At 41.4% G+C, this 20842-nt stretch overlaps 2 protein-coding genes across 3 annotated transcripts in view; one reads left to right on the forward strand and one right to left on the reverse strand.

Moving 5' to 3' along the window:
• The window catches only part of dph5 (diphthamide biosynthesis 5), a 27733-nt gene extending 27198 nt beyond the window's left edge, over positions 1-535 (forward strand). For both annotated transcript variants that reach the window (XM_075486057.1, XM_075486058.1), the window contains one exon: positions 16-535. In XM_075486057.1, coding sequence (XP_075342172.1) covers positions 16-248 — 233 coding nt within the window. In that variant the 3' untranslated portion in view covers positions 249-535. The remainder of the gene's footprint in view (positions 1-15) is intronic.
• On the reverse strand, positions 504-19395 carry slc30a7 (solute carrier family 30 member 7). The gene is made up of 11 exons (XM_075486056.1): positions 19235-19395; positions 18857-18958; positions 14267-14380; positions 14086-14173; positions 12064-12193; positions 10963-11196; positions 9586-9636; positions 6315-6450; positions 2896-2986; positions 1111-1260; positions 504-1022 (listed from the first exon to the last, which is right to left on the reverse strand). The coding sequence occupies exons 1-11, from the start codon at positions 19312-19314 to the stop codon at positions 975-977; spliced, it is 1224 nt and encodes a 407-aa protein (XP_075342171.1). The 5' UTR covers positions 19315-19395; the 3' UTR covers positions 504-974.
• Between the last annotated feature and the right edge of the window lie 1447 nt (positions 19396-20842).

Genomic DNA, 20842 nt, shown 5'->3' on the forward strand with positions numbered 1-20842 from the left:
CTCCTCCCCCTCCAGGTGTGACCGAGGACACGGTGTGTGTCGGCGTGGCTCGGCTCGGCTCCGATGACCAGACGATTCGCACGGGGACGTTACGGCAGCTGGCGTCATGTGACCTCGGTGGGCCGCTCCATTCGTTGGTCGTCACCAGTCGACTCCACCCGCTGGAGGTGGAGATGCTGCGAGTGAGCGCAGAACCCAACGCACTGCAACACCTGAGCATGATCGACAGCTCAACGTACACCTCCTAAACGTGACATTCTATCTTTGTGGGGACCAATCCTGTAATGATCTGAGGTCCTGAGGCCGAATTCGGCTAAAAGTCCTCACAGTGACGGGTTTAAACAAGAAATCTGTCCTCATAAAGCCAGCAACCTCACATTTACACACACAACATGGATTTTTTTTAAAAAAAGAATCGCCTGAAAGATACAGATTTGAGTCATGTGACCGTTTAAAGGAACAGTTCTGATATCATCAATAAAGATGGAGATCAATAACTCAGCTCGGAGAAACAGAATTATTTATTATTACGGCTTTAAAAAAAACAAAAACAAAGAAAGAAAAAGTGTGAAACCCACCGACAGGTCACATGGTTTGGTCACGTTTTGGCACAGTAAAAACAGTGACATCACACATACTGCGGACGAATCACGTTCCAGCAGTGATGTCAGCGGTGGTGGGAGGGGCTCAGATTGTCTCTGATTCACAATGAAGGCACTTACCCAGAATGCTTTGCTCCAGTCAACAAAGTGCAGAGGGGAGGGGAAAGAGGGGGGGGGCGGTCCTGCCCGACAACCCAGATAGGTAAGTTTAAAAAAAAAAACACAAGAAGTGGGCGGAGCTGTTTGAGTCCATCAGTTCTTTATGCCCCTCCCCCTTTCCTCTCGAGTCAATCCTGCAGTGACTGAGGGGTCAGAGGTCACCTGCAGCAGCAGATTGAATGTGATTGGTCCCTTCATTTGGAGGCGGAGCTTCTACATGGCGGCCGTGTCGATCTGAACGTACAGCTGTCTGATGCCAGCCTGCGGAGACACGGAAAAATGACCACGTTTAAGGCGGCTGGCGTCACCGCGGCGGGTGGGCCGGAGGGGCGGCGGTGCGTTCCTTTACCTGTGTGAAGATGTTGTGCGTCTGGCTGAGGATCCAGCGAGTGTCGGCGTCCGGAGCGACCAGCAGCTTTAGCGTTCCGATATAAACGTCGGTGCAAAGGGTCCAGAAGTGAGGCTCCTGCAGGTTGTACACGCCCTGCAGCTGCTGCACCTGAACACGCCAAACCAGCAATTACACATAAAATAATAATAAAACAGACGTATAACAGGGGCGGGCTGTCACTCAGAACCACTTCTTCTGTGGTTTGACCACCAAATGGCAGAGATTTGGTTCTGATTTAACCATTTTTTTGAAGGAAACTTTTAGATTTCAACAGGCTGCAGCTTAAAAACGGTCAGAGATAATGAAGTGATGTCATCACATGTAAATTAGGTGGATTAAACTTTGGGTCTCACTGAATATCTCTGACCATTTTTGATTGTCAGAATGAATGGGTCATCCATCCATTTTCTGTACCCACCACATCCAACTCGGAGGGGGAGGAGCCTATCCCAGCTGCCGAAAGGCAGGGTACCCCGGTCAAGTCACCAGTCCATCATAGTCAAAATGTAAAGTTTTCTTTTAAAAAACAAACTAGGGCTGGGCGAGTTAACTAGTTAATTATTTAACGCCGATAAATATTTTATCGCACATTAACGCAGTTTAAAATAAAAAAAAAAGTATATATATATATTATTTTTTTTTGGCCTTTTGTGCCTTTAATGGATAGGAAAGTTTAAAGGCATGTTTTTACGTCGATTTAAAACCGAACTGATCGGCCGATCAACGAGGTATTGATCGTTAACGGAGAGCTTTGTTTTTTAAATGCACATTTAGTCACACTTAAAGGGTCGGAAACAATGTCTTTATCGTTTAATTGAGACTCTTAGATCGAATCATTTTCAGTTTATACTAGGGCTGGGCGAGTTAACTCATTATCGCGTTAAGACAATAATTATTTAACGCCGATAAATATTTGATCTCGCATTACCGCAGTTTTTTTTTTTTTTAATGATTTTTTTGTGCCTTTAATGGAAAGTTCAGAGAGACAGGAAGCAGGGAGCAGAGAGAGGGGGAACAACATGCAGCACAGGGCCGTCCGATGCGGGACTTGAACCGGGGCCAGCTGCAGCGAGGACTATAGCCTCTGTACATGGGGCGCCTGCTCAGCCCACTACGCCACAGACCACCCCTGTTTTATTGTTTATTTTATTTTGTAAAAGTCTGTTGCTCACAGGCTTTTATTTTGTAAAAGTCTGTTGCTGTCTGCTGCGGAACAGGAAAAGAAAGTAAATCGGCGGATCCACCAAACATGGAGAAGGGTACGGAACTTTTACTCGGCCGTTTTCATGTTAAAGTTCTTCCAGACGGCGGAGTCGACAGAACCAAAGTCATCTGTAAACACTGCCAAGTTGAATTGTCTTCTCAGCGTAGTAGTTCCAGTCTAAAATATCACTTAAAGGCAAAACACACAACTGATAGCAGCAAGTCATTCAAGGAAACAGACAGTGGAGCGAGGCTTCTACATAAAAACTACAGAAAGATGCTGATGTTAAAAGTGTGTTTGCACAACAAATGTTATGGCACTTTCATTCATATGGCAGCACATTTAAAATAAAGCTAAATGCTAAAAGCTATACGCTACTTTTGGATTCATTTTTGGATTCTGCGAACAAATGAGATTAATCGTGATTAATCAGGGAAATCATGCGATTAATTAGATTAAACATTTTAATCGTTGCCCAGCTTTAATAAAGAACACTTGAAGAGTTAAGAGGAGTCGGATTATTGGTGGGCCGTACTCACCCTTTGGTAGCACTCTGGCAGGGCGTTGTCCAGCGAAGGTGGAGTTCTCTGCATCAGGATCCCAATGGACTCCTTCAGCAGTGGCACCACACTGAGGGTCAGAGGTCAAAGGTGAGGACGACGACACCGCTAATATCACTACAACCGCTGCAGTATTTTCATACCACCTTAAAAAGAGTCCCGCTCCTCCCACCACAGATGTGATTACCACACATAACAACTATTTCCCCAGAACGGTTCCTCCAGACGTTTCGCTGGAGTTCGGGTCGTATTGTTCAGTGTGGCTGGGACTCCTGACTGTTTTCCATGTGCAGAATCTGTAGGTATTTAAGCTCCGTGGTGACTTCGACTTTCCAGCTGCAGAAACTCGATCCCTGCGGTCGGGCGAAGGCCTCTCAGCTGACCACAGCTCCGCTGTGCTGAGTCTTAAAATATGCAGCGACCGTTCTCTTCCAGCCTATCTGACTGCATCAGCGCACGTCATCACCGAGCCTTCTGAGAACTCCGACCGCTCCGACTGTTTCCAAAGTCCATAACGGTGGTTTGGCGTGTTAAAGCCCATTAACTACTAATAGCACATTCTTTGCATTAATGGAAACCATTTTCCAAAGTGTCCATCGGATTTTAGATTTCCTTCCTTCCTTCCTTCCTTCCAGGCAGACGCTAATCTTCAGTGGAAGCTGAAACCTGAGAGATAATCTATGACTCTGCATCGACTCATCGTTTTGTTTACTTTTAAGTTAAATGATTCTTTGGGATTTAAAATGTTTTTATCCAATAAGCCATTAAGAAGCGTTTGTTTGTTTAATTGTTGAACGGGAGCTTTAAACTGTCAGAAAAGTCCATTTTATGGGTCCCTAAGGAGGTTCTATTACGCTTATTTCGGGGTAAATCTTCAGTGGAAGCTGAAACCTGAGAGTTAATCTATGAGTCTGCATTGACTCATCTCTTTGTTTACTTTTAAGTTCGGTAACTTAAATGATTCTTTGGGATTTAAAACGTTTTTTTTAATCCAATAAGCCATTAAGAAGCGTTTGTTTGTTTATTCGTTGAACAGGAGCTTTAAACTGTCAGAAAAGTCCATTTTATGGGTCCCTAAGGAGGTTCTATGGGGCAATAAAGAGATTATTTTGTTCTAAATGGTCACTAAAGAAGTTCTGGGGCGACTTTTGTTGGACCTATGTACGGATTCTTCAGAGGGTCTTGATGTTAAACCACACGGGGAGGTTAAACAGGCCCTTAAGGGTGTTTCTAACCACCACTGGAGTGGCTGTAGGGGTCCTTCACATTTTTAAAGAGGTCTTAGAGGCCATTATAGAGGTTTCTCTGGTAATTAAACATGTTCTCACCCTCTTTATCGTGGTTTTACTTGTTTTTGAGGTTTTCGGGGTCTTTACCATGAACCCTACTGAGGTTATTTAAATTATATACTGGGGACTTTTTAAGGTTATTTTAAGAGATTTACTTCAAAGATTCCCGAGGTCCATACAGAACATTATAACTTTGTTCTAGATGAGTTGTGGGGATTAAAAGTTGGTGGTGAGAGCCATTAATGACGTTTTCTGGTAACTTAAGAAGGTATTTATGGTCATTTTTGGAGGATTTCCTTGTAATTCACGAGGTTCTGCTGGTCACTAAGGAAGGTCTAAGTCGGGGATAGTGATGAAATGTTTGGCAGGCTCTTAGTTAATGAGGTTCTTTTGTTTTTAAACTGCCATTCAAGTGTTTTCACTGAGAGGTTCCACACTGAGCTGGTTAAACTAGTCTATTAAGAGACCTACAGACCACCGAGGAGGATGTTTGGATGGTTTAGAACACAGAGGAAGTTCTATAATTAATTATTTATGTATTCATATATATCTAAGTGGACTGTCAAGATCTCTTGGGAGTTCAGCTTTCCTTTAACTTGTAAAAGGTGGTAAAAGATGAAGACGTTGGGGAAGTTTTATCGGTCTTTCAAGAAGTTAAAGGATCTGTAAACCTCTTGTGTTGGTCTGTTGCCAATTTAGGGAGATCACATGGTTCAGGAACCAATTTATAAAGCCCAGAGGGTCAATAAAAAGGTGTTTTAGCCAAAAAAAAAAGGTCTAAAAGCTATATATGGTTCAGTTTTATGTAAAAAGGTTCTAGTTGTCATTGAATTGGTAATAAAAGGCCCATTAGGAGTCTTCTGGGTAGTTTTTATGTTAATGAGCAGAAGTTTCGGGTATTTAAATATGGTTGGGAGGATTCTTCACATTAATATTATTATCTCTGAAGCTTCTCTTTCTTTTAAGAGATCTGTGGGAAGGTTTTGATGGTTAATAAAGATCTAAAAAGGTACTGAAGGATGGTCGTTGACTGATGACCACATATGGACCAGGACCAGCATTAACCAAACGGGTTCTACTGGTTCCTTAAGATCCTTTCGTCACTGAGGAACCTGAAGAAGGATCATCAGCCTGAACACTGACGGAGGGTTTTAAAAACCAATTAAAGCAGCTGCTTGTTCAATCTTCTGTCAGAACAGAACACAAACAGGAAGTGACCTCACACCATTGTTCACCTTCCTGTGACACAGCAGCAGTCTGTCATTACTCAGGCGAGCTGATTGGTCAACAGTTGAGGTGAAGGACGCCCACAACAAAGTGTGTACACGTTTGGAAGTGCGGTCCCGGCCGACCACAAGGCGGCTCTCGGAGCCCCGCCCACATATGTGGCCCATTATAGGCTGTAGTTACAGCTGTCAATCAACAGGGTGGAGGCCCGTCCCTACCTCCTTAACCTTCGTCTTGTGTTAGGGTCGGCACCGACCCGTTTTAAGGTTTTAAATGCATAAAATAACCATATAAATTTGTTTATTGCATCAAGGCTTTATGACTTTGTCAGGAACCTCAACTTCAACAAAATAAAGTTGTTTTCACTAAATTTTAAAATGCTCTAGTTGAAATTAAGACCTTTGTGTTGTTAGGGTCGGTTTCGACCCAGTTATAAAAATAAGATTATAAAGCAATAATTAGAGCCAAAACTGAAATCACAAGTTCACTGTCAGCCAACACACTGACAGCCAGCTCCTCTCCCAATCATGTGAGCTTTAGGGGATTCTCATTTTGCCTTGTTTGAGGGTAGCAACCCTAACCCTAACTCATTTTTTTTTTATTGAAATTGAGGGGTATCCTGACAAAAACAAGGCCCAGGGGCCCACACCAAAACTATTAAAACCAATATTTTTATGGATAAGGAAGCCTAACAAGGTAACCAAGAGATGAGAAACAAATTGGATGATAGATCATTGTTTTTGGTGTATTTTACAACTAAATTGGTCAAAACCAACCAATTAACATAAGAGATGGTAACAGGGAACTAACACAAGACGAAGGTTAGAAACCTTTCCAGCCGACGGTTGGAAACCGTTACAGTAAACGATCAGTAAGTCTCACCTGACTCCGATGAGGAGGGCGATCAGCATGGAGCAGATGGGGTCGGCGATCATCAGGTCGTATCTCTGCATCAGCAGAGCGGAGATGATCACGCCGATGCTCCCCAGAGTGTCGGCGATGATGTGAAGGAGGACTCCTGCAAACGCCAAAACATCAGAGTTCAGTCAAACTTTACCAGCACAGCACCAGAAATGAAGAGGAGGGGGTCAGGAAACCATTAAAATATAACTTTTTTTTAAGTTAAACAGTTAAAATGTTACAGATTTCCATCAATATGAAAAGCTTTAAAGCTTTAAAACATTAGGACGATGTGTGAAATGGAGATGAAAACAGAATAAAGTGATTTATAAACCTCTGGTCTTTTTAGTTTTTTTTATTATAATGTAATCTTTATTTGTGATTGTATCGTGGATTTGTGTGAGTACAAACCATATGCTTGCTTTATTTATGCTTTATTACAAGTCCCCTTTCTCTATTCTGTTTTGTTTTATTATATTTTTTATGTACCTTACTGTGCCATTGTGCTGTTTTGTATTGATCTCTGTTTATAAAATGAACAAAATTCTTAATAAATAAATGTTTAAAAAGTTTAAGTTAAACAGTTCTAATGTTACAGATTTCCATAAAAATGAAAAGCTTTAAAACATTAGGACGATGTGTGAAATGGAGATAAAAAAAAAAAGATTAAAATGATTTATAAACCTCACAAGTCAACATTTTATCATTTAATGAAACATAGAAATCATATAAAATGTTTAAAGTGAGACGTTTTTGCCATTTCATGAAAACTTTAAGCTCAACTCGTCTCAAAAGTTGGAAGAGGAGCAACAAAAGGCTGAAAAAGTAAGTGGTGCTAAAAAGAAACAGCTGGAGGAGCATGACTGGGTATAAAAAGAGCACCTGAGAGAGGCAGAGTCTCAACAATCTGGAACAAAACTGTGGTTTAAAGATCATTTTACTGGAGTTTTAAAGCTACATTTTGTTTTTGCTTGTTTTTAAATGTATTTAAATTATTTTATTTCTTTCTCTTTATATTCTTTTATGTATTTTTAATGCTTCTTCCACTCCCTGCTGCAATGCTTTTACTTTATGTAAAGCATTTTGAATTGTTTTGTACATGAAATGTGCTATATAAATGAATTTGATTTGATTTTGATCTGATTACATTTAGTCCTTTAACAGCTTTAACATCGTCCCTGCCAACCCTCACCTGACAGGTTGAATTACTTCACACATTCAGAAAGAAAGTGAATAAAACATTAACCAGCAGGAGCTACATCCTCAGTGTTGGTGAATTAATTTGAGAGCCACAGCTGGAGAATTGGGAGCTTCTAGCTGTCCTCTAACGGGGATCCAACTCGTCCAAAACGTCTCCCAAAATAATGAATAAACAAACAAACGAGGCGCCAGATATTTCAGAAACATTCCAGCACGTCAACTTGCTTTAACTTTGTCCTTTAACTGCGGTCGGCTGCAGGATCAGCGAATATATCTGCATGTTTATCATCTGTAGACGAATTAAAATTAACGGAAAATTCTAATTAATTATGAAAGAAGACATTCTGCAGGTAAAATCTGTAAATTGCTGATTTAAAACCAAATTATAACCAATTTTTTACACCATTTAAAAACACGTGTTGGTTTTCTATTAATAGACTGTTGCCTGTAACTTCTTGGAAATTAATTTACAACTAAAAATGTAAAGTTTTCAGCAGTTCAGCTGGAAAAATACTGCAAAGACATTTTTTTCCTCATAATTCTGTGTTCATCTGATGTAAACGCAAGGATCATCGGTGGCCTGATAGTGTGAGAGCGCCATCTGGTGGCTCAAAGAAGACGTTACACGTCAGGCTCATTCGATTTAGTTTGGAAACCTGATTTCCCTTTCAGTTCATCTCCAAAAGAAACATGTTAAGAGGCGACCTGAAAACAAATTAGCCCGTTAAAACTCATTCGCTTTGAAGAATTCGACATGTTTTAAGACATTTTGTTTCGTCTTAAACCCAAAAGAGTGCAGCAGTTAGCTCTCTACACAACCCTCTGGCTGTGATGTGACATGATGTGGATCCTGGTTTTTATCTCTTTGGGCGTTTCTGCTGCTCTGATTATGACTCTGGATCATAACTGTGTCGGAGGCCCTGACACATATGAGTTTAATGGGTTGTTTGCTTTCACACTTCATCAGTTTTTATCTTAAAGGAAGGATGCAGTCTGTGTAGAGGTCATTTCACAGCAAAAATAGAGGCCCGTTTATGAGGTTTAAAACAAACCCAACAGAAAGGCAAAGGTACCAGACCAAGCAAACGTGAAAGAAACGGAAACTTGACTTGTAGTCTGCATTTCTTTGTCACCTACTTTTTAAGGTAAACACAAGAAACTTGTGCTAAATTAAAAAGAAAAGAATGGATCAGACTCAGTGAATAATTCCCTATAATCCCTATAATATAGATCAGTGAGCAGTGCTGACCAACATGTCATTGGGGTCATCAGGTGGGAACCTCCTTTCATCAGTGTTTCATCTAGTTGGGCCCACGACACCTCCAGGAGACTAGACATAGGCTGTGTTCGAAACCGCATACTTCTCCTACTACTCCTACTAACTTTGAGTTAGTATGCGAGTTTGAGTAAGCGAGAAGTTCCCGGATGCATACTAGATTCTCCTAAATGTTGGGTATGCATCATGAGGTTACTACTCATACTCAAACTACCCAAGATGCAACGTAACGTGACGTCGCCGATCGTCATTTCCTGTCAAAACGGCAGTTTCAAGCTAGCTACAACGAGGGTAGCTTCACTTCCTGTTTTCAAAACAAAAGCACCAATTGTATGGTAATGGCTTTCCCTATGATAAAAGGCAACGGGTATTTTATTTTGTGAAAATAACCGGAAGTGCGTTGCTCACTGCGGCTAGCTTTAGTAGCGCTGAATTCGTGGGAACAAAATTGTAAACAGCCGGTATTTTGTCAGGTTTTCAACACGTTGGGGATCTAAACGACTACTTTCTCACCTGAAAATGTTTCAAATGTTGCTAAAGTTTACAGAGTTTAGAGCTTAAGGGAAATCAGCTTCAGGCCGGCTGATTTCGGCTCGGGCAGGAGCGAAATGCATTGTGGGTAAACACTCTGCATACTGTCTGATCGATGAGTATGTAGTATGTAGTTTCGAACACAGCCTCAGTTTACTGAAGCAGAAGAAGAACAAGAAGAAGAAGAGCTACTCCTTCTGTTTGAAGCTGAGATTTTAGAGGTTTTTAAGCGTCTTCGGCTCTCACCCTGCAGGATCTGTTTGCTGGCGCCTTTTCCAGGCGTGATTAGCATCTCATCTGGAAGAAAACAACACAAGGACAATCATTAGTGATAATAAATAATGGCTCTATAATCTATACAGAAACAGATGAATCAGGGTTAAACTAATCATGCAACTGAAGTCCTTCTGGTTTGTAAAACAGCCTCCAGCTGAGGAAACATACATGAAGAAGAGGTGGGAAAATGTACTGACACACAGTAGCTCTTAATAAGGTCAAATACATGTGAGATTTTTGTTAAATTCAATCGTGAAAAGACATCAGGGAAGCAGCGAGGCCCGTCAGACCCATATCTTCTGGAACTGTTGGGTCAGCAGAACTTATTGGAAGGAGATCCACGAAGTTAACTTTTTATTTTACTCTATTTGGGTACAAAAATAATCGGTAACTGACCCACTACTGACAAAATATACGATCACGAAGAGAAAATGATAAAAAGGTTCTATTGGATCCAGTATAATTGGACCGAGTGTGAGCTCAAAGCTTCCACCGGCCCACGTTAGACAGACCGATCATCATCCCACGAATTAAAAAATAAGTTAATGGAGAGAAGGTTCTTTCTATTTCTTTTTGCATTGTTGTTGCTCTCAATGACTCATACTTTGTATGGTTGTTTTTCTCACTTGTAAAGTACTCATATTAACGCAGAATGCTCGTTAGCGCATATAGAGCGAAGAAGAGGACTGGATTAGCGGAAATATGACGTAAAGGTGCAAAACAGTGACTGAAATTTACAAAGATCTAGTCAGTGGAAGAAAAAAAAAAAAGAGAGAGAGAAAGGACTTTTAAAGAACTTTAAGCAAGTATAACTGCATATAATATATGTGTTTGTTGAGTTTGTGTTTGTATGCATGTATATGTCAAATAACAAAAAAATCAGTTATTAGTCAATCAGTTTTTTTTTTTTTAAGTAAATAAATTTATTGGATCAAACAGAGAAGAAAAAATAAATAAACCACAGGTACCATAACTGGGAATAGATGAGGAAAAGGGAAAGAAAAGCTGTAGCCACAGCCTCCCAACGAATCCTTAATTGGTGCCCCAAAAATGTGTCCTCACTCTTACGGGCCATGATACCATCTCTTATGTGTTTTCTGTCCATATTTTAAAGTTTGGTGGGTCTGTGTTCTTCCACACCCGGTAAAAAGCCGTAATTGCTCTTTTATTTTATGTGATATCTGAGAGCTTTGTACAGCAGGCTCGTTAAGAAGCGTCGCTAAGGACTTTTTGACTTTTTCAGCCATCTATGCTTTAAAAAAAACGCCCCAAAAAGTCATAAAAATCGTCAAACAACAGCCAAATAGGAAGTGTAAGTGTGTGCTCTTCTGTGTGTCAGAGTCTCACTGTGACAGTCTGGTTCCCCGTGACCATCGTGGCTGTGCCCGTGACCTCCGTGACCATCGTGGCTGTGCCCGTGACCTCCGTGACCATCGTGGCTGTGCCCGTGTCCCCCGTGACCATCGTGGCTGTGCCCGTGCCCTCCGTGCCAGTCTGCCTGTTTGCTGTGGTGGTCGTGTCCTCCGTGACTGTGGCCGTGATTTACGCTGCCGTTGAACAGAGAGCGACTGTGACCGTGACCTGAGGACACAAAAGGGAGACATACAGAGATGTTTCAGTGACCCGGAGTGATGTCACCGGAGAAAACGGCATTCAGGAAGGTGCAAAGAGTCCCACTGATATTCAACTTGGTTCCACTGGGTTTTCTTGGGAGTTGTGTAAAGCTGAAGTTAAAGGGACAGTTCGCCTCTTCTGACATGAAGCTGTATGACATCCCATATCAGCAGCATCATTTCTGAACATCTTCTTCCCCCCTGCTGCGTCCTGTGAGCAGAGTTCCAGCCTCGTTTTGGCGTTGATGAAGGTAGTCCGGCTAGTTGGCTGGGGTTTAAAAAATAAAGCGTTTTGCTTCTCAGAACAATATGCGTTCAACAGAGTAATACATTTGCATCACAAAATCGTTCTCCAGGAAAAAGTCAGACCTCACAATCTCTTGGCCCTATTTTCTCTCCCTTCATATCACTGCCTGCTGCCGCCTGTTACGGTGTTTGCCACTCGGAAGCAGGGGACTGCACGCTCTGCACAGCAGGTACACAAAATGAAAGGAAACAAAACAAAAGGAAACGAAAGGAATGGAAAGGAACGGGAAAGGAAACAAAAGGAAAGGAAACAAAGGGAAAGGAAAGGTCTGACTTTTTCCTGGAGAACCATTTTGTGATGCAAATGTATTACTCTGTTGAACGCATATTGTTCTGAGAAGCAAAACGCTTTATTTTTTAAGCCACAGCCAACTAGCCGGACTACCTTCATCAACACCAAAACGAGGCTGGAACTCTGCTCACAGGACGCAGCAGGGGGTAAGAAGATGTTCAGAAATGATGTTGCTGATATGGGATGTTACACAGCTTCATGCCAAAAGAGGTGAACTATCCCTTTAAGGTGGATTACCTTCTTCTCCGTGCGAATGTCCGTGTCCTCCGTGCTGGAACACAAAGATCCCGACCAGGTTGACCAGCAGGCCGGCCACGGAGACGGGAAGCAGCCGATCGTGGTGAACATCAGGCGGCTCCAGCGCTCTCTGACACACACAGGAAGTCTGCTGCATTATCTCAATCTGGACCAATCATCTCCGTCCGTGCTTTAATGGTTTATGGACACATTTCTTTCATGTTTTTATCTAAAAGAACTCTGAACAGTCCTTCGGGACAGAGACAGTTGGAACAACAAGACAATGGACGTCTAAAAAGAGCCGATACTGTCCCATCAGTCAGTATTCATCACAATAACTTTCAAACAAAAATCACCTCCAGACCCAAAAAACCTTTTAGCACCTTCCATTTAGATGCAGATCTGACAACTCCAGGACTAGAAAAGTCTCCAGAAAAGTTCATTTCTGTCTCATGACGCACAATAAAACCCAAATATTACGGCAACCACCTGCCTGACTATGTCGTAAAGACATAAAAACCTGAACTTTCTGCTTCTAAATTCAGATAAACTGAAGTTGTTGTTACTCTTGATGGTATTTTCTTGGCTTTCACTGGAACCAGCTGCCAGTTTGGGAGGCAGAGCCTTCAGTTATCAGGCCCCTCTCTGTGGAACCAGCTGCCGGTTTGGGAGGCAGAGCCTTCAGTTATCAGGCCCCTCTCTGTGGAACCAGCTGCCAGTTTGGGAGGCAGAGCCTTCAGTTATCAGGCCCCTCTCTGTGGAACCAGCTGCCGGTTTGGGAGGCAGAGCCTTCAGTTATCAGGCCCCTCTCTGTGGAACCAGCTGCCAGTTTGGGAGGCAGAGCCTTCAGTTATCAGGCCCCTCTCTGTGGAACCAGCTGTCAGTTTGGGAGGCAGAGCCTTCAGTTATCAGGCCCCTCTCTGTGGAACCAGCTGCCAGTTTGGGAGGCAGAGCCTTCAGTTATCAGGCCCCTCTCTGTGGAACCAGCTGCCAGTTTGGGAGGCAGAGCCTTCAGTTATCAGGCCCCTCTCTGTGGAACCAGCCGCCAGTTTGGGAGGCAGAGCCTTCAGTTATCAGGCCCCTCTCTGTGGAACCAGCCGCCAGTTTGGGAGGCAGAGCCTTCAGTTATCAGGTCCCTCTCTGTGGAACCAGCCGCCAGTTTGGGAGGCAGAGCCTTCAGTTATCAGGTCCCTCTCTGTGGAACCAGCCGCCAGTTTGGGAGGCAGAGCCTTCAGTTATCAGGCCCCTCTCTGTGGGACCAGCTGCCAGTTTGGGAGGCAGAGCCTTCAGCTATCAGGCCCCTCTCTGTGGAACCAGCTGCCAGTTTGGGAGGCAGAGCCTTCAGTTATCAGGCCCCTCTCTGTGGAACCAGCTGCCGGTTTGGGAGGCAGAGCCTTCAGTTATCAGGCCCCTCTCTGTGGAACCAGCCGCCAGTTTGGGAGGCAGAGCCTTCAGTTATCAGGCCCCTCTCTGTGGAACCAGCCGCCAGTTTGGGAGGCAGAGCCTTCAGTTATCAGGCCCCTCTCTGTGGAACCAGCCGCCAGTTTGGGAGGCAGAGCCTTCAGTTATCAGGCCCCTCTCTACCTTTAAGATCAGGCTTAAAACTTTCCTTCCTGATAAAGCTTATAGTTGGGGATGGCTCAGGTGAGCCTGAAACATCCCATAGTTAAGCTGCTATAGGCCCAGACTGCTGGGAGAGCTCTCACGTAATTAACCGGATCTGATTGGATTATGGTTGTATCACAATGAACTGGACTGTATCTTTGAAGTTCCCTGAGATTTGTTCTTTACAGCATCTTGGTTTGACCGTGTGCTTGAGAAGTGCCGTACAAATAAAGTTGAGTTGCATTAATGGGTCGGTCAGAGGAAGAACCAGCCCGGTTTAACAGTTTAACTTATAAATCTCTCTATAAATCAGAGTTTCAGGCTGAAACCAGTCGGTGTGGACACAGCTCTGTGGTTTCTATGTTTCACAGTTATGGTTACGGTTCAGTGAAGGGGAAACGTGTCCGTCTGCGCTACCTCGACTCCTTCAGAGAAGATGAAGAAAGCGGTGAAGATGAGGAAGAGCCCGTTAACGAAGCCCGCCAGGACCTCCGCTCTCACGTACCTGAGACACAACGAGGACACACACTGATCAAACAAACGGAACCGCGGGTCAGAGCCGGCCGGCGGCGCTCGGCGTGACGGCGGAGGGTCTCACCCGTAGGAGAAGCTGTCGTTGGATCGCCACCTGGAGATGACGGAGGCTGCCAGACCTGCCAGCAGGGCGGTGCAGTCGAAGAACATGTGGAAGGAGTCTGAGATCAGACCTAAACTGGACACACACACAGCAGACGACACGTAAAGTAAGACTAAATGGAGTCCCCCAAGGTTCCATCCTGGGACCTCTTCTGTTTAACATCTACATGCTCCCACTGGCACAGATTATAAAAACAACAACAAAATAAACTACCATAGCTATGCAGATGACACGCAGATATATATTACAATGTCACCAGGAGACCGAGGCCCTGTACAGGCTTTTTGTTACGAATAACATAAGCTAGTCTTTGTTGTTGTTTATTGCCTTGTGCATTACACGGTCAAACCGGTTAAACTGTAAACAAATAAATTTACAATATTTAGCATTTATAGCATTCAAATAAACACACATTTTAAACCATACATTTTAAAGCTTCACAGTATAACATATGATGCTGGCTTTAACTCACATTTTACAACATTATAAGCCATATATATTTCCCTTTTGAACATATCACCCTCAACCTGTTTAATGCACTACACGTGCTAGCATTTCTCGTGCTAGCATTTCGCTAACTAGCCGCTAACATACAGAACCCTTAGAAACAGCTAGTATATTTTAATAGCATAATGCTAATCTGCCAAACAACCCATGACGAAAAAACACATTTCCCGATTTTTTACAACGTTCAAAAATGAACAATTGTCTTACAATGTAAGTGAAAGTATTCTTCGGTTTCATGTAGCTGGTATGCTTCTTTTAATGACGGCAAAGAAGTTCCCGTTTTATCCCGTTTAATCCCGTTTTTAACTACATCACTTCCAGTTTTCATCAAGACCCAAATCGATGCGATCTAAACAAAAGATACAACCTCCCTGGAGGAGTGAACACAACACTCTTGGTAAATGCATTGAGGAGTTTAATGACTGGATGTGCCACAACTTTGTCCAGCTAAACAAAAACAAAACTGAGGTAATTGTCTTTGGAGCCAAAGAGAAACGATTACAGGTCACCACAGAACTTCAATCTGTACACCCAGAAACTACCAACCAGGCCAGAAATCTGGGTGTAGTGATGGACTCAGACCTAAATTTGGAAAAACACATTAAGGCAGTAACAAAGTCGGCCTACTATCACCTTAAGAATATATCGAGGTTAAAGGATCTGATGTGTCAGCAGGACCTGGAAAAACTAGTCCCTGCATTCATCTTTAGTAGGCTTGGTTACTGTAACAGCATCTTTACAGGTCTACCTAAAAACTGCAGCTCATTCAGAACTCTGCTGCTCGAGTCCTCACTGAGACCAAAGAACTGGACCACATCAGTCCAGCTCTGAGGTCTTTACACCGGCTGCCTGTCCATCAGAGGATAGACTCTAAAGTTCTGATGCTGCTCTATAAAGCTCTGAAAGGTCCAGGACCAGAATACATCAGAGACCTCCTGACCCAGTATGAACCTTCCAGACCCCTCAGCTCATCTGGATCCGGTCTTCCATCAGTTCCCAGAGTCAGAACCAGACATGGAGGAGCTGCATTCAGCTTCTATGCTCCACATGTCTGGAACAAACTCCCAGAAAGCCTCAGATCAGCTGAAACACTCAGTGTATTTAAGCTTGAGTTTCAAAACTTAATCACATTTTAACTCCTGATTTTATCTATTGTTCTTATTCATTTCTTTTTTGTTTAAAATTTAAATCATGCTTTTTATTTCTACTGCTTTAATGTATCTGTAAAGCACTTTGAATCACCTTGTTGTTGAATTGTGCCGTACAGATAAACTTGCCTTGCCTAAACAGCAGCAGAGTGACACCCTAATAATGTAAAACTCAAATATTTGTTTCTATCTGACGAAGCACAAACCCGATTATTAAACGGGATAAACTTATAGAGATTAATCTGAGTTACAGCCGCCTCAGAACAAAGGGCGAATGGTGCTCCCTGATCTGAAAGAATACCTTCAGGCGGCCCAACTAAAACCGTTAATAAACCGGTGCAACGATGAAGCGGCCAATTCAAAACGAGGACTCGGGTCACAAACGACGAGTTTAAAACACACATTTAAGGTTGTTAACCGTCTTTTAAATGTAAAACAATGCAGGTGAATCAGAGATGATCAGTTCTAGTTAAATATGAAATGCTGGAATCGAACAAACACGTCTCATCCAACAGTTTATTAGATAAAAACGTAGTTTTCTTTCCTTTAAACTTCCACCATAAACTGGTTCATTTAAAATTCCTCCACAGATGTAACTAATAGTGGAAATAAAGTGGAATCTGATCCATTTATTCATCATATTCCTGAAACAAGAAACCATCAGCCTGAAGCCACAAAGCCCAATTCTGAATGTTTCCACCATTAAAAAGTCTTTTCCTTTAATCATTAGCTAGTTTCTTCAGGTTTTCAGATGTAAGAACACACTAAACCGCATCTTCTCCAGCTTTTAGCTGCAGTTTCACATGAGATCTGAAGCTTTCGCACCGATAAACAAAGATAATCCGACCAGTCTGATCGGTTCAAAGCTGCGTTTCCTTTCCAGCGACTCTCATTCAGTCTCAGCCGTGCAGATAAAACACGTTTTACACCGATTCAAACAGACTTCCATTCAAAAAATGTCTAATTCTGTCCCGAGACACAAAAATCTAAGATTTTTCTTCCAGAATGAGACACGAACCGAACACAAACTGGATCAAAGGTCCATTTTCAATTATTCTGGTTGATCTATAGTCTGATTATCACACTCATGACTGTTGGAGGACTGAAGGTTAAAGCGGCGGTGCCAGATTAGAGGCCATCACAGGCACTCTGGGACACGTTTTAGGATTTAAAGTCACGTGAAGAATCACACAAAAGCCAGAGCCTGACGAGGATTCTTGGTCTGAGGTTTTAAAATGCGAATCCTTTCGTATGCGATGCTCGTTTCTTTCCTTTTTCCCCGCACGCTGTGGCACGACGCCGCTTTACGGTTTTCACCACCGGCAGTTTCCCTTCGATGTAGGAAGATAGTTTACCGATCATCAGAGAGATCTTTTGTCTACAACCAAACAGAGAAACGTTTGTGAGCGCAGCTTCGAGAAGCTGCACTGGAAAAAATCAAAGTCTTACCAAGTATATTTGTCTCATTTCTAGTCCAAATATCTCATTACACTAAATATAAGACACAACAAGTACTATTTCAGCCAAATATAGGGACTTGTTTGAAGACAATACATCTGGAATATCTTGTTAAATGAAAAAGTCTTGAAAACAAATTGTTTTGAGTCACATATCATATGAAACAAGCTTTTTTTTTTTTTTTTTACATTTGAAGAGGTTTTTAAGCTAATTTCAAGATCACTTTTGTCTCAAAAGTCCTAAATATCACATCTTATTTCAAGAAATCTTGACAAGCCGATTTTCACTAGTTCCATTGGCAGATTTATTTTGCTTATTTCAAACAAAAACGTCTTTTATTTGTTGTTTTTCTTACTTATTTTTGGAGGGGCATTTTTTCCAGTGTGCTTTTTAAAAGAGTCTGACGGCGTAAAGACAGAAGAATCCCACCACGAGTGCGTGGCCTGATGACCCCAGAGCCGAAGAAGAAGAAGAAGAAGAAGAAGAAGAAGAAGAAGAAGAAGAAGAAGAAGAAGAAGAAGAAGAAGAAGAAGAAGAAGAAGGTTTCAGAAGTAGAAACGGGCAGAGGCATGATGTTACTGAGCGTTTTCGTTCAGGTGAGAGCGTTAAAACCGTTCTGCACTTACATTCTGGTATAAAAAGGAGCCGACTCCTTTGTTCTTTGTCTTCTTCAGGACAAAAACTGCACTTTGTATGCGGAGTATTAAAGAATCCCCTCCTCTGTTACAGAAAACATGCCCAAAGAGACAGAAATGTGACAGAATATTCAGTCCTAAATGGTCTCTGAGCCTGGCTGTGTGAATCTGCACAGAAGCTCCTCAGAGGTTTTCTGTGTTTTCCAGCCGCTGGCTGAGCCAGCTGTTAGAGGCAAACAGCATTAGGGGGGGGGAGAAACCTGAGAACAGCCTGAGGTCTGAAGACACCAACTTCCCACTTCTCAGCCCACACACACAGTTTAATGAATCAAAAGAGGGTTTCAAAATCAGCCGTGCTGCCTGTTAGGGTTAAGAAACAGGACTTTTACACGAAATAAAACCGTCTCCTGGATAATCACGATCAATACGCGTCTGTTTTTTAGTACTTTTCTGTATTTTTAGCAGCTTTAGACCCCCTACAAAGTAACTTTAGTCATTTCAGACTGAACAGCTCCTTCCAATTTGAGTCATTCCTGTATTTTCCTTCATTTGCTGTAAGTTTCAATGTAAATTTTACCTCAGAAAAGCTAAATAAAACACTGTCAGTTTAATGTACCTTCAGTTTTGGTTCTAATTTCCCTGTTTACCTGCTAAATGCCACGTTTTGGCTCCACTTTGAGCCTGTTTCTGTGGCTTAAACAAACACACACAGCTGCTCCATGCTAATGCTAACACATACGTGGCACATCCTCAGCACACCCACACGCACACGCACGCATTTGCTGCTAACACAGTTAGCCTACCTGTTGCTCCAGATGCCGTAGGTCAGCTCCACGAAGGCGAAGGACAGGTTGAGGCAGAGGAAGGAGAACAGATTCCTGGAGGTTTTATCAGCCAGGATGGACCTGAGAAGGAAAACAAACGCTGTGAAACTGACACAAACTGGAGCCTCCAAGCCGCAGAAAACACACTTTTTAACAGCTTTAACAGTCACATTTACACTCAGACAGACGCGCACTGCCGCGGCAGACGCGCACATTAACGCGTGACAGGCTGATAAAACACATTTTGGATGCAGATGGAGCTCAGAGGACCACGTCAGTTCAGGCTAGCCGGTTAGTAGCAGGCTAGCCGGTTAGCATCAGGCTAGCAGCTTATTTTTGGCTTCTTATTTAGCTCACCTGAACCATCCGGACAGTTTGACCAGCAGGTTGAACTTGGCCGGCTTGTACTCATCGTCTTTCATGGATAAAGGTAACATCTTCACACCTGAACACTCACACACACTCACACACTCACTGAGGACTGAAACTGGGGGATGCTATCTGTCAACTTCCGGTTTGGGCAGATTTCACAATAAAGGCGGCACAGTTAGTACCCTGCATTACCACAGATGGCAGTAGTAATAATAATAATATATTTTATTTATAAAGCACTTTACATCCATTTAATGAACTCAGAGTGCTACATTTTAAAACTAGCATTTAAAAAAAAAAAAAAAAAAAAAAGTAAAATAACTTAAATAACTTTTTAATAGTAAAAAAAACTAAAGGCTTTTCTAAAAAGGTGAGTTTGTACTATGAGTACTATGAGTACTACAGCTGGTACTTCTACTACTACTACTAAAAATTTAAAAAAAAAGTTTTTAAAAATCGAGTAAGTAATCATTTTAATTTTTGTTTTCAAAATGTTTTCAAAAAAAATTTGTTTAAAAAATGTACAAATTAGATTTTTTTTGTAGATTTTTTTTTTTTTTTTACCACAGATGGTACTTTGAGTACTACAGCTGGTACTTCTACTACTACTACTAAAAATGAAAATAAAGTTTTTAAAAAATCGAGTAAGTAATCATTTTAATTTTTGTTTTCAAAATGTTTTTTTTTTTAAATTGTTTAAAAAAATGTAAAAATTTGATTTTTTTTTGTAGAAACAAAAAAATTCAAAATCTTACATTTTTGTACAATTCTGGGTATATCAATATTTTAAGCACAACATTTTTTTTCTTTTGTTTTGAATCGTTATTTTTAAAAAATATATTTTTTTTACAAAAATTAAAAATGTGATTTTTTTTGTAAAAAATTTAGCTTTTACATTTTTCGTAAAATTCTTATGAATGATGCTTTACTACACATGTAGTCACTACACATGACTTTTAACAAACTTTTAGCTTGATATAAGAAAAGTCTACAGCCATTTTAATTATTTCTAACGGTTTAAAGCCTTAATGTAACGCATACAGTTAATTAAAAATGGGAAAATTGCTTGTTTACTGTGTAAAAACATGAACAAAATCAGTTTGGAAAAGTAAATATTCTTTATTGTATTTAATCTATATTCACATTTCAAATAGTATATGTCCTATGTGAGGACAAGTACTAATTTACATTCTTAGAAATGTGATAAAAGTATGAATGAGCACATAGTGATTAAATAAGAACATGTTAATGGAATATTACCTTAGATTACCTAAGATTTGTTTAGTATTCTTGTAAAACAAAGTAAGTAAACTTTATTTCACTTATCAAGCAGGTAAATTATTACAAAGTATACTTTAAATTTTGCACACAAAAGTGCAAAAAATACACTTCAAATTCTGCTTTTCTTCAGTTAAATTACAGCTAAAATACTCTGACTGATCATTACTGCAGGTACACTCAGAGTACGTTTAAATGTGATAAACTCAGTACTGTTACGGCTGTTCTGTATCATTTTCATGAAGAAACATTTGGAATAAAGTCTCACTTCTTTCTTATGAAGACTTCATCCAACTACCTTTGAAAAATTAATAA

The sequence above is a fragment of the Odontesthes bonariensis genome, chromosome 15 (assembly GCF_027942865.1).
Source record: "Odontesthes bonariensis isolate fOdoBon6 chromosome 15, fOdoBon6.hap1, whole genome shotgun sequence".
NCBI classification, from domain to species: domain Eukaryota; kingdom Metazoa; phylum Chordata; class Actinopteri; order Atheriniformes; family Atherinopsidae; genus Odontesthes; species Odontesthes bonariensis.